The following is a 14,892-nucleotide window of genomic DNA, read 5'->3' on the forward strand; positions in this document are numbered from 1 at the left end:
CCGCTGCTGTTTCCTTAAGGCCCGAGGTCTCTTCAATCAGCTTGTAGCGAATGCTGCCTGGCCTGGGCCTCACCCTTCAAGGACAGTGGGCTCCCCTCTGGCCCAGAGCAGGTCCAGAAATGCCATCCATCCAAGAGCCAAGTCCTAGAATTGTGGACCCCAAGAGCCTGGTTTGTTCTCTAGCCCCCTATGCATGAGCTGGTACCTAAGGTACAAGACAAAGTCCCCTTTCCTTTTTCCTCTGCTTTTTTGAAGCAGAAGGAATTGTGCCCCGTAGTCAACCACAGCTCCAAATGTGCTGGGTCTCACCTGAAGCCAACAAGTCTCACAGTCTCACACAGGGCCCTTGATTTAGTACTTGGGTATCATTGCTGCTTATTCAGGGCCCAAGGGCTCTTCAGTTAGCTGGTGATGAATTGTGCCAGGATGGGGTCATTCCCTTCTGGACCAGAGTATGTCTAGGAATGTCATCCAGGAGCTTGGGCCTGGAAAGGGGCCCTCATGACTCTGACCAGTGTCCTATCCTGCTGTGGCTAAGCTGGTATCCAAGATGCAAGACAAAGTTTTCCCTGTTTTCTCCTCAAGCGGAAGGAAGGAGTCTCTTTTGGAGCCATGAGCTGTAAAGCCTGGAGTTAGGGAAGGGATAATAGCAGCACTCTCTTGGCCACCCTGGCTGGTGTTTTAGTATGTTGCATGTCACCCCTATCTACTGTCTCTGGGCCCTGTTCAGCATTAGGACTCACTCTCCTAGGATTTGCAGTCCTTGTGGCCTAGACTGTGTTTCAAGTTTATTTATTTAAATCCTCATAGCACTTTAGCCCATGGTGGCAAGGTTTGTGGGAACTCAGGTTCCAACTTTCAGGATTGACGATTCCTCTCTGGCTAGGGCTGGTTTAAATGCTCCCTCTGTGGGTGGGCATCAGCTGAGTTTGGTCTTGTTTTCCTTTCTGCTCTATCAGGACAGCAGCAAGTTCAATGCCTCACAAATTGCCGTGCTCTCCCTCCAGCACAAAGAAACACCCTAGTCACCATGCTACTACTGCCTGGTCTTCAGGAAGGTGTGGCATCACTGATTTAAGACGGTTTTTTGTTTTTTTGGTTTTTTTTTTTGGTTTTTTTTTTTTAGGTTTTCAGTGCCTTTTTCAGTGATGCGAAGTTAAAACCGGGTACTGTGAGTGCTCACCTGATTTTTGGTTCCTATGAGGGTGCTTTTTTGTGTAGATAATTGTTAAATTGGTGTCCTTGTGGGGGGCTAGGGAAGGCAATTGGTGGAGCCTTCTGTTCTACCATCTTGCTCCACCTCCTCCAACATTTTCTTTATCTACTTATACATCAGTGGATACTTAGGTTGCTTCCGCCTCTTGCCTATCGTGAATAATGCTTTTATGAACATAGGTGTACAACTATCTCTTTAAATATCTGCTTTCATTTTGTTTGGGTATATAGCCTGAAGTGGAATTCCTGAATTCTATGGTAATCTTTTTTTTTATTTTATATTTATTTTTTTCTTTGTTTTTTTGGAGAGTAGTTTTATTAGCTCGGAATATAATGGGATCATCACTAGGAGGGCAGGGTATTCCACTGGTTACCACGTGCAACTGTCTGGGGAGCACGATAAAATTCAGTCCAGGGTTCTGTGCTGGGGAGCAGGGCCTTGAAAAGAAGGCAAAGGCAAATTGTCCAGGGAAGTGGTAGCTGTGAGGGTCATGGCTGCTCTGCTCCACTCCACTGCACTGGATCTCCTGGTACTTTTCAGGCACCTGTCAATCCTACGTCTGTATGGGACAATGGACCGTCTGGCCCAAAACTTTATCCTCAAGTTTGATGTAGGCCAGGCATTTCTGCTTCTTTCCACTGGACTTGACTTTGCACTCAGGATTCTTCTTGCAGAAACTTGTATACTGGAGCTTAAATTCTAGCCTCACAAAGGTCCCTGCTGGGGAGAGTGTATCCATAGCACTGCTCATATTGGTCTCCCTGAAGGCTCACTGCATAAGTGGATGCTTATGGAATTTCCCCAGGGTACCTGCAGGCCCTGCTGCTAGGCCCTTAGGAGTTCAGCCCTGCCTAATCCCATGGTGCCCAGCCATAGGGCCAGCAGGATCAGCAGCTACTGCATGGGTTTCCCTCAGTCACCCTGGACCTTCTTTCCTGTGCCTTCAAGAAATTTCCTAACCTTCACCGTGGCTAAATCTTGGCCTTAGCTGTCAGTCTCTTCCTGGTCTTCTCCCCCCGCACATCCCTGCCCCTGATGCTCTTTCCTACTGTGGGGGCCTGTTTTCACTTATGTACTTATTTTCTCCCTGGAATTATAAACCCTGTTGATAGACTGTAACATCCTTAAAGTCAGCAAAGATAAACATGTTTCTGTCTTCATGATAACCAGTTATTATTTGGTCTACAATACAATGTAATATTTTTTAAATGTATTTTCAGCCTTGCTGTAAGAAACAGTCCAATGGGAACTTATAGTTGCGTTTATCAAAAGAGTTTATTGAAGGTGTTGTTTATTACATTACACAAGGATTTCTTCCCACAAGAAATCCTTTTTGCTGACTTTAGTGTCAAAAATGGATGGGCATGTATGAGGTGATGGATATTCCAATTACCCTGTTTTTATCATTATACTTTGTGTAATGTATCAGAATGTCACATGTATCTCATAAGTATATACAGTTATTATGTATCAATTTAAGAAAAGACTGGATGGGCTTCTCCGAGAAACTGGCTTGCTGTTAACTAATGAATGTTTTAAACTATTAGTGTTTTTCATTTGTATGAATTTTTTATATTTTCATTATTCTGGCTCCCACTTTATGACTAACCATATTTTCCTCATCTACTTTCAATTTGTATTGCCCTCCTGAATTGTGTGTGTGTAAACAATATACTTAAATGCCTTTTGATGCAAAGCATAATTTAAATAAATGTATATTAAACAAAGACCTTAAAGTTTTAATGGAAAATAGAAAAACATTTTCGGTATAATGACTTTTGGTATGGTACAAACAAACAGTCTAGAGGTTTGGAAACCATCCTTTCCATTCCTCCCTCACTCCTAATTCTGCATAGTCTTTAAGAGTATGGATTTAGAGTCAAATGGACTTGGGTTTAGACCTTGCCTTACCATTTATAAACTGTGGGATCCCAGGCATGGTCCCTAAATTTAAATTTTCCTATCTGTAAAATCAAGATAATGATATACAGTTCATAAATAATAGAAGGTATTACTATTATTCAGTATCAATTCTTCTATATAGAATTGATATAAAACTGTCGAAAGTGTAGCCTTTTTCAAAATAAGTTAGGACAGAGTAAATGAGAACAGTCCCAGAAGAAAATTATCCTTCCTTTTAAAATTTTATTTGGTTTTCTTGAGAATCCTTGTGAAAACAAATCATATACTACTTGTTATAGAGCGACTACTTGCTTGTAGGAGGATGACTGTTAAGGATGCCTTTGAAGAACATAAAGAACAGGGGTTTCTCAGGTCAACATGTATTATATTGATTTCAGTGGTATCTAAAAACTATTTGCAATGTTTCCCCTTTCATTCCTTCAAATGCAACTTCAGATTGAATGCCATCTGGGTACTCTACACAGTATTGAATTCATCGAGTATGCTAGCATGGACTTTAGTCCTTGGTAGTTTTAATTTTTTTTTCTGGTAGGTCTAGAAGAATGTGATTTCATTAGCCACTGTTGTATGCTATTCTTCTTTTTCATTTTAATAACTGTATGTTTCTATCTCCCTTTACCCATTTATTTTTGCAAGGGTATGAATCCACTTTATTGTTGAGATGTGTTTTTTCAGTCTTGAGATGGTCTGATATAGTCAAATTAGGTTAGATTTTGGATCCTCTGGGACCAGGTTTTAATTATTGGTTTGCCTGTCAGTTACTTACTGTGTACACTTAGAGAATTACCTAATCTCACTGAGCTTTAGTTTCTTCACTTCTGAAATTGGTATGACAGCAGTCTCTTTGACACAATTTGGCATCTCTCTGTTTACTTCCCATCCTCACCATTATCCTATAATCTTCTAAAGGAATATTCTACATGCAAGGCCTTCACTTTCTCATTTCCCAGTCACTGCTCAATCCCGTAGTCTGTCTGGCTTCTCTTTGCATTATTCTAATACTGTTCTGGCTAAAATCATTGATAATCTCTTAATTCTCAGAGTGCTTTAGTCCTTGTCTTACTAGAATGCTGTGCTGCATTTAGCACTTGTCTGTCATGCCTTCCTTATTATTACCTTGTCCTCTCTGATCCATTTTTGTTTTCATTCTTAGATGCCCCTTTGTCTGGCCAACCCTCAAGTTTGTATGGACCACTATACCTTTCATCCTATATAGTTGAGGGAGATTGGTTCCAGGAACCCCCACAGATACCAAACTCTGCAAATGCTCATGTCCTTTATATAAAATAATATGGTATTTGGATATAACCTATGAAATCCTCTTGTATACTTTAAGTCATCTCTAGGTCACAAATAATACCTAATACAAGTACTGCATTCCTTGAGGTCTGTGTCTTATTTACCCTTTTATCTCCAGCATTCACTGCAGTGTCTGACAAATAATTCCTTCATTTTTCCCCTTGTTCCTGACTTTAGAGTCTTCCTTTTAAAATATAAATCCTGTTTAGCTCTGTGACACTGTAATTACTACCAACTCCATTTAGGTATTCAGCACATATTTGTAATAGTATCAATTTACATGTTTATTTTATTTACAAATATCTCAGTGAACTCTCACACAGATCCATAATGTTGTCTTATAGTTATTAGGCAGGGAGTCCCTCATCTTACTCACAGGCTATAAATCTACCTGCATCTACACCCATCTTCTCCTCCTTCCCTCCTTTTTCAATAGAGATATACAGTTCTTATCCACATTTAAGTATCTTCAAGTCTCTAACAACTTTAAGAAAGAAAAACAAACTCTCTCTCTCAATCCCATATTCTCTAGATATCCTCTTATTTTTCTCTTCTCTTACGTAGCCTGACTGCTTTGAAGACTCCTCAACTCATTCGGTGCTGGCTTATTGCCATCACTGTGAAAACAACTCTCAGGAATGTCACTAGTGACTTTCATGTTGCTATATCCAGTGAGAACATTTCAGCCCTCATCAGTACACACATATTAATGGAGAATGAAAGAAAAAGAAGATTGTATAGGGAGGCTACAAAGTAATTCTAGTTACTTTAAGGAAGTTTGAGACTATAGTAAAGACATCTGTGGCCTTATACTAGACCCTGTCAGGAATCACACTGCCTTTAGGACTGACTCATTTTCTTTCTCAATGGCTACATAATCTCTGTTTGGAAACTTGACTTCCTTCTGCACATCTTTTCTAATTTCATCTCTGTTTTTTCTATTCTCTTATAATTTCTGCTCCTCCATAACTTCAGCTGGAATGTAGCCCCTTAGAGTCTCTGGTCTCCCTCCTTGACGTAACGAGGACCTCTTAGTTTCAGCTGATTGCCTTATTTTCTTGGTATTCTTTACTTAAATTTCTAGAGCATTAGTTTTATTAGTCCAGTTCATCATTTGTATCAGGCCCCTTCACAGGTGATTGAAACCGACTCAATCTATAGCCTAGCCAATCACTTATGAATTGCCCCGGGTAATCCTGATTTCTACTTTTAGATTTGAGTAAAATCCAAATGATAATGGATTAAGGAGCACATCACAGGTGAGGAAATAAGGGTAAGGGCTTTAATCCAAAGAGGGTGACAGACTGGTGGGGAGCACACATGATCGACGAATCAAAGAAAGGATTTTGTGTTTTGTTTTAAGATGGCAGAGATTTGAACATAGAATGAGTCAATAGGCAATAGTTGAAACAAAGAGATAATTTTATTTTTTAGTTATTGAAGTCGTGTTAAGGTGGCAGAAGATGGGACTACAGAGTACAGAAAGATAGATTAGCTTTAAATAGGAAGGATACCTCTTCCTCTGAAGTGGGGTTTAAGTAAGAAAGTAAGAATGTGATGCAGAGAAATTTGAAAATAGGGGAACCTGCCTGTTGGCACACTTTATGAAATAGTCAGCAAGGAGAACTGCACAGAAGAAAGATAAAGATTTCCAGTACGTGCTGAGGAAAATTCAACTAGGTACCTGACAACTATGAGTATGATGAAGTGATTTTCTTTTTCACTGTAGCCCATATGTAGGTTAAGAAAGGGCGAAGGATTTGGCTAGTTCAGAGTTAAAATGGACCTAATTTGTGACATGGTAGCACTAATGCTTGCTTCTAACCCACCCTTCACATTTATTTGGTTTGACCATGTTTTCATTCTGGTCTTTCATACTTCTATTTTGTAGGTCTTGATGACTGTTTGCAGCAGTATATTAAGAACTTCGAGAGGGAGAAGATCAGTGGTGACCAGCTGCTGCGCATTACACATCAGGAGCTAGAAGATCTGGGGGTCAGCCGCATTGGCCATCAGGAACTGATCTTGGAAGCAGTTGACCTTCTGTGTGCATTGGTAAGGAATAAAACTGGTGAAGAGGGAAACTTCTCTTTTTCTTCTTTTGTTGCTTTTCCCTTTTTTCTTCTCTTCTTTTGATAATTGAAATGCAAATAGAAGAAAAAAACCCTGATTCTCAACCAACTGGACCTTATTAAGGAAGGATATTTTCTTCCTTCATTAAATTTGTTATATTAGTGCCACATAACAGTTCCCTGTCTGTAACATCTTTTATAACAGTAAGACTTGGGTATATCAGAACCTTGAGTCCAGAGTGTATGTCTCATAAGCAGGGCTCTTCATAGATGAACCACTCATGTGCTAGGCTCTCACACTGCCAGTTGAGAAAGGAAAGAATATTGATTGACAGTGTTACATACACACAGTCTAAACGTTTGAAGTTTGACCCATGAACAAGGCTCTGCTGACCTAAACCTACTTAAAAGCATGGCATCAGAAATAGATGTCTAGACCACTTCTAAGTTTGAACCATGTAGCTGTGGTGAATCCTTTCAGATGCTGAGCTTTAATCCCTGTACAGTTCTGGGTTTAAGCACCAGGTTTAAGTCATGTCATTTGGATACTTCATTATGTGATTGAGCTCTTCTGGAAGTTAACGTGGAAAATAAATTTAAACACCAATTTTTTTTTCTGTTTATTCAGCATTTCCTTAGTCACAGTCCCCAAAGAGGTCAAATGTTAAATTTCCTTCTTACCCCTTCCTAATGTAGTGGATATACATCAACAAGTCAGAAATATAGATGTATTTCAGTTTATGCAACAGATGCTTTCTGGGGAATATAGAGCAAATTTCTGGGTAGTGAATTCTAATTTTCTTCTACATACCATTATGAAATCAGGAGGTGAGATTCCTTATCAACAAGCTGAGTTGACTAGTCCAAGAAGTTGTGCTATTGGGACTGTATCTTTACCTCCTTCCCCTCTGTCCCCAACTGCTCTTTGAATTTCCGTTTACCCTGCTAAGTCTTGTCTCTCTGATCTTTACTGGCCTTTCTACATTTTCTTTGTGTCTACTATATTCATTTCTTTTTCAACAGTTACGTATTCATGCTCAAACAGTGCTATCACGGGGAATGCAAAGATGAAAAAGACACAGTCTGTACTCCTGAAATATATACAGTCCATTAAGAAAGACAATAGCCATCAGAAGACAACATAGATTTTTTTTCTTTATTTTTTTTTTATTTTATTATTATTATACTTTAAGTTTTAGGGTACATGTGCACAATGTGCAGGTTAGTTACATATGTATACATGTGCCATGCTGGTGTGCTGCACCCATTAACTCGTCATTTGGCATTAGGTATATCACCTAATGCTATCCCTCCCCGCTCCCCCCACCCCACAACAGTCCCCAGAGTGTGATGTTCCCCTTCCTGTGTCCATGTGTTCTCATTGTTCAATTCCCACCAATGAGTGAGAACATGCGGTGTTTGGTTTTTTGTCCTTGCGATAGTTTACTGAGAATGATGATTTCCAATTTCATCCATGTCCCTACAAAGGACATGAACTCTAGATTTAAAGGAAATTCCAGGGGAGTGTAGAAGGAAATGAACCATTCTGAGGGATTCAGGAAGTGTAGGTAAGATATGCATTTGGTCTTGCAGGATGATGGGATGTTTGCCAGACAAAAAGTTGGAGAAAAGTTATCTAAGCGGAAGAAATATCATGTGTAAAGACAGAATTGTGAAAGAATATGGAATATTCAGAGAAAATTGAGAATTTTCATTTAGCTTGTGCAGAATGGGAAGTTATGAGAAAAAAAGTAACTTAACACCTTGTATTACAATTCTTTGCTTAGGTTATTTTATCCTTTAATTCATGTTGGGCTCCTCAAAGGAAGACACCTTTGTTTAGTTCATATTTTTTATTCAGCTTTCTGCCCAGTGCTTAGCTCATAAAAGATGTTAAATTAATGTTATCTTACTGAATTAAACTCTCTGTCTTTCTTCAGAGAAGCATAATTTTTCTCTTACCTACACAGCCTTTGACTTTGAAGTTTCTGTTCCTCATATAAGGAAGACATAGAAAAATTAGCAGATTCCTTTTGTTTCTTTAAGCTATACTATATTTTCGTCTACCTTGTCTTGAAGTTATTCCTTATGTGAATAAATGTTTATGGCAGCTGATGAGAATCAAAGGTTTATTTAGTCACTTGTTTATTCATGCAACATACATTTATTAAGCATCAGATATATTGTTTGCATCGTGTTATTCTAGAAAGAAGTAAGCTGTTCATGATTTGGAGGTGTAATAATATTTCAAGCTCTTAAGCTATAATTTAGTATGCTTCAATAGAGAGCAAAGAATATTAACTGAAAGAGTAAAAACGTAAATAAAAATATATATATATATAGCTTAACGTATGGTCCTTAATTTGTGTTCTGACAATACACTTTTTATTAGGAACCGTAAATAAATCATTTATGACAGGATAAGAACAGTTTTCATTTCTTTTTTGATGTACTTATAATTTCAGGCATTTTGCATGAAAGATTTGATGTTTGCAATTGCTGTTATTTGTTTCTTTGCAACATAATTGCTTGGTTCATTCATCTTAAAATAATTTATTTTCCAAAAAAAATTCATTAAAGCAAGCCTTTTAGGACTCACTCATGTTTATAAAGCAATGTATTATAAAGCTAAAAACCTGCTACACGATGCATTTAAATTAAGAACTCTGAATAAAATGGCATTGACATTGTAAAATCTGTGGTGCCAATATTAAGTATTTCTAGTTAAGTGGTTAGTGAAAATTTGCCACTAGTGAGGATATAGCTGACATTATTTTTCTAAAATGTTAAATACATTTCTTTATTTCTTTCAAATGCTTTTGCATGCATATGATTGAAAGAGAAGGCTGATACGAACTTAGCATGAATTCATTAAGACTTAAATGGCTGTGTTGAATCAGTTCTAAGTCATTACTGGTTCTGGCACATGGTGATGGCCAAGTATATGAACAAATAAGTAACGTATATGACAAACACAGCAGCTAAGTACATTTCATGTCTAAGTTTTTGTTTTCTTGAGGTAGTCCTTTTTATACTAATAGTAATACCAAGTTTTGCTATGCATATCCAATAAAAAGCAAATCTGTGGTGAATAAACCTGCATTTTTAAAAAGTTGAGGCAGTGCCCTCCTTACCCCTGGCCTAAAGCAAAAGGTGCTTGATTTACTTGTCAGTTCTTTAAATGGTAGGTAAGGGTGTGTGATTTACTGGTGACTTACCATGTCACAACAAACCATCCAGTTACATGAAAGAAATAGCCAGAAGGTATCTGTATTGGTAGTAATTGAGAATTGTAATGATAAAAATTAACCTGAGGCTGGGCATGGTGGCATGCCTGTAATTCCAGCACTTTGGGAGCCTGAGGAGGGCAGAATACTTGAGCCTAGGAGTTCAAGACCAGCCTGGGAAATGTAGCAAGACCACATCTCTACAAAAAATTTAAAAATTATCCAGGTGTGCTGGCATACACCTGTAGTACCAGGTACTTAGAAGGCTGAGGTGGAAGGATCGCTTGAACCCAGGAAGTCCAGGCTGCAGTGAGCTGTGATAATGCCACTGCACTCCAGCCTGGGTGACAGAACGAGATCCTGTATCAAAAAAATAAAATAAAATAAAATAACTTTTAAAAATTAAAAAGTTAACTTGAGAGATCAATTAATCTCTTTTGTTAAAATAGTAGCACATGAATCTGGTTACATACAGATGAGCTTCTAACCTATTATACTCTTCTAAATTTTTAAAACATGTGTTTGGATTATCAGTGTAGTTATGTTCATTAACTAGAACAAGTTTTAAGAATTTCCTTCCCCATCCTCTGCTACATATCTTTTAAAGATTCTTTTTGCCTCTGCATTTCTCTGTCCTCCACATTTTTCACCTCTATTCTGCATAATATATTTTTAGGAGGTTTCCAAGTTAGAACCTCTGAGAGTATCCTTCCAGGTTTTGTCCAGATAATCATTATATTCCCTAATTCTTGAGTCATATGAAAAATAATAATTTTAGTTTCTTAAATTTTGAAGACTCTGGAATGTTTTTACTTTGCCTTTGGATTTTTATTTATAAGAAGATTAATATTATTTTACCTTTCCTAATAAATCGTTTGAGATGCTAGTGTTATACAGAGAGAAACAATTTAAAATAATCTTTTATGGAGGCTAATGGCTACAGAGTGAAATATCAGTTACCAAGTTGATTGAGTAGGCTTCTCTCTAATACATTGTTATAATTTGAACTTCTCTAAGAAATTACTGTAATTTGTTGGCAAACAAATGTTTTCTTATTAAACTCATTTATACACAAAAATGAAAAATGCAATCATTTTTTACTTTAGGAAAATGCTTTAACACAGGGAAAACTTCTGAAAATACTTTTCAGTATTTTCATTTACAATTACATTTACAGAAGAAGTATCATTTACAGTTAGTTTGTATAGTTATAAATTGTTCTTATCTAGTCATTAGAGAGCATCTTTTATAAACATAAGAGGATTTCTTTCATACTGTAGGGACCGGCTGGACAAACTCTTCCACATTTCACAAATAATCCATTCTCAGATGCAATAGAATTTGAATAGAATGTTTTATTTGCCCAAGCCAAGTCTTTTAACATGAGAAAAGAATATTACAGTTCAAATTAAGCAGTGAAAATACTTAACATATTAATACTATGTTATTTTAGGAAACAAATTTATAACTTTAGAAGAAAGTGTTCTTTTAATAAATATGTAAATTCTCAGCAAAAGACAAGCAGGCTTTTATCACGATTAAATCTGTAGTGGTAACATACATAACTTGGTATTTAATGTTTAGGCATCAAAACCTTCCTCTCCCCTCATTTCGTCTCCACTAAGTTTTCTCTTGTTTTAAATTGCCATAGGAAAAAAAGACACCTAAATGTTATATACAAAGTAGGTACCCAGTGATTGTTGACTTAATAACATAGCTTAATTCATTATATGACTTACTTTCCTTTTTCACCCTTCATCTTCCACTTTGACTTAATTATCGTTACCATGTTTCTGAGAATAGTAGAATATTGATGCTAAGGAATGTGGTAGACATATCTGCTCACAGATGGCCTAGTGACTTGTAGTTCCATTCTGAACTCTGTCTAGTCTAAGTACTGAGTTTTTTAAGCAAACTGTTAAAAAAGAAATCTTCCCATATCTCAGTTTCCCCAACTGTGAAAAGGTAAGTCAAACTTAGCCTCCCAGGCCCCAGCAAATTCTTACATTCTTTGGGTTTTGCCATTTTCAGTAAGGTGGTAATAATTTTAACTTTACACACAACAGTAATGTGCATGCTGCTAAGTGTTTTAATCAAGGTTATCCTTGGATAATATTAACCAGCCTTTTTAAGGGGTGTTTTACAACACACAATTAGCTGCTTTACATTTTAATTGTAACTTATGAAAACTTTCCCCAAAGTTTGAAGGGATCCTACAATCTTTCTCTATTTGAAGATAGTAAAAAGGCTTATTACACTTATTCATATAACCCATTTCTGCTATAAGGTATAATAGATAAGATATTTAGGATGAATTAACAAATATTAGTTGAAATGTGAGAACAAAGAAAAGAAGAAAACAAATACACTTACCAAAAAGTCACTATGATTGCTTTTGGTGTGCTTCATATTTAGTTGTGAGCTAATACAGCCAGGACAAAAACAAACATAATTTTAGTTTCATAATTTGTATTACAAAAAGGAGAAAGTGTATTAGTTCTCCTGAGGAAGCAGAGTTTTTCCTGATACCGTATTATAAAAGAAAGTTCTTATGCATCATTATGTAGAGTATGTATTTTTTATCTGATTTATTTACCTGATTTATTTCTTGCTTTTTCATTTTATTATTGTTGGTTGTGTTTATTTTCCTAACTTTGGGGAAGCAGAATTATTCCTAGTACCTACATTCCTGACCATGTGTATTGTTAATAGAATATCTACTCAAAAATAATTGTTGATAATAATTAATTTCACAAGTAAATAAACTTAGGTTTTGGTTTTAAAAAACAAATATATTATTTCTTACAATCTTGCTATCTTGGGTAGCATAGTTCTAAGATACAATGCCCTTATCTTTCCACGTTCATATTAGTACTTAACACATTTTATTATAATTTCTTTATATGACATCTTCCCAAATAGTCACTTAACTGTGGGCTCCGCTAGGTCAGGAATCCTATCTTATTCATTTGTAACTCGAATGCTACCCCATTGCCTGTGCATAATAAAGTATTCAGTAAATATTTTCATGAATGAATAAAATTGACTTTAAGTATATTCTCTCTCTTTTTTATAATTCAGAATTATGGCTTGGAAACAGAAAATCTAAAAACCCTTTCTCACAAGTTGAATGCATCTGCCAAAAATCTACAGAATTTTATAACAGGAAGGAGAAGGAGTGGCCATTATGATGGGAGGACCAGCCGAAAATTGCCAAACGACTTTCTGACCTCAGTTGTGGATCTGATTGGAGCAGCCAAGAGTCTGCTTGCCTGGTTGGACAGGTAAAGTCTTCCACATGTTTCATAAGTATCCTCTCCTCAGACACCAGTTTGAATATAACATTATTTTGCATTTTGTTGTGAAAGGATTAGACAGGCAGAGGAGTACCAAGTAATAAATGTCTAATGATGATTTCCCACAATATAGGGGTATTAAATAGATATTAGTCTTTTATAAAATTTGATGTCCAACTAAGTAGCCAATCAATAATTAGTCTGACAACTGTAAAATACCTTGCTGCTTTATAAGCAAAATCATTATTTGGCTGTCATAATAAAATTTATACATTTTTGTTTATTATAATACTGCTTTGTGTCCTGATGTTCTTTATTCATATTAATTGGTTTTACTTAAGGAAATGACCATTGGGATGCTATAAACTGTTTTAAATAGGTAATTAGACACTGACACCTTCATAGCATGCCTTGTATGTCTCCTTGGCCTCGCTTCATTCATTCTCTGTTATTAATTACATTGTACTATTTTGGATATCATAAACACACTTTCAGACTTTTTTAAATTTAGGTGACTTTCATTTGTTTTGGAACACATAAAATAGTATAAAAGTCTTGTAATATGAAATGAAAAGGTTAGATTTAAATTATATACTGTATGTGATTAAACATTATAATGATAAAGCACATTACAACTGTTTATTAAAAAACTAAACAAGTTCTCTACTTTCAGTTTTGGAATTTTTGGTAAGGGGTATGTACTATATTTAATGGCTTAATAATCAAATTTAAAAAATGCTCTTTGTCTTTTATAAGAAACTCTGATAATATACATTACCAGAATTCTTTCTTGAATAAATGTCAGTAAGGTATTCATATGTGTTCCTACACACACACACACACACACACACACACACACACACCAGTATTACAGTTTGGCATTTTAAAAACATGAGGCCTTATATTAAAAGTAAAGCTTTTGTATTTTTAAGGTGAAGATTGAGATAATTTTCCTTAATTTTATATTGTCTAATTTTATATATACTTATACATAGTATAAAGTGATGATACTAAATCCAAATATGAAACACTGTATATTACTAGCTTTTTGATAATTAATTAATGGACTACATGTTTCTTTTGCATTATAACATTATTAAAATTTAATTTTCATAATTGTCTAAACCACATTATCAAGTGTTTAAATTAATTGAATTTTAAATATATACATTCCAAAAGTTATGAATGGTCAGTAAGTAAAATATGGCTTAGTCCTTAAGTACTATTAATATAATACATTTGTTTTGGTAGGCTTTACAGTAATCAGAAGGCTTAAAGAACACATCCTTGGTCATAATTATATCTTCTTTTACTCTCATTTTCCCTATAATTATAAATTTGCTCAGCCTTGATATCTGCATTTAGTAAATTCATTTATATATTTTTTACCCTAGTATTTGTTAGATGGATAGGTAAATTGTTAGAGTGAATAGAGAATGTTTTTACTTCTTGATGACAGATATGGCTATTTATAAAATTGCACATTTCCCACACTATAGTAGTCCTTGAGATTTTATTGTATCAATTTTTTATGGTGGTATTACTTTCATTATGTAATAAAATGCTTTTGGTAAGTGCCAAATCACCTACAAAACACATATGTGCATATACACCTACAAAAGCACATAAAAACATACACAGTGTGTCAGTGCAGATTTGCTTTAATTTGGGGGATTTAAAATGAACCCTGCAAATGAATACTGCCAAGCATTTGATCTTTAACTTTAGTTTATTCCTTCGATATACAATACTTTAGTTGAAGAATTAAAAATTTTGTCAGTTAAATAGGATTAATTTGATGTTATAAGCACCTGTTTTCATTTTTAAACAGCTATAAGTTTTATGGCATTACAAAATTT

At 35.6% G+C, this 14,892-nt stretch overlaps 1 protein-coding gene across 8 annotated transcripts in view; it reads left to right on the forward strand.

Moving 5' to 3' along the window:
- CNKSR2 (connector enhancer of kinase suppressor of Ras 2) overlaps positions 1–14,892 on the forward strand; it is a 282,653-nt gene that overhangs the window by 46,558 nt on the left and 221,203 nt on the right. For all 8 annotated transcript variants that reach the window (XM_054472203.2, XM_054472202.2, XM_054472204.2 and 5 more), the window contains exons 2-3: positions 6,330–6,493; positions 12,819–13,021. In XM_054472203.2, the coding sequence (XP_054328178.1) occupies positions 6,330–6,493; positions 12,819–13,021 (367 nt within the window). The remainder of the gene's footprint in view (positions 1–6,329; positions 6,494–12,818; positions 13,022–14,892) is intronic.

This window comes from Pongo pygmaeus, chromosome X (genome assembly GCF_028885625.2).
Source record: "Pongo pygmaeus isolate AG05252 chromosome X, NHGRI_mPonPyg2-v2.0_pri, whole genome shotgun sequence".
Taxonomy (NCBI): domain Eukaryota; kingdom Metazoa; phylum Chordata; class Mammalia; order Primates; family Hominidae; genus Pongo; species Pongo pygmaeus.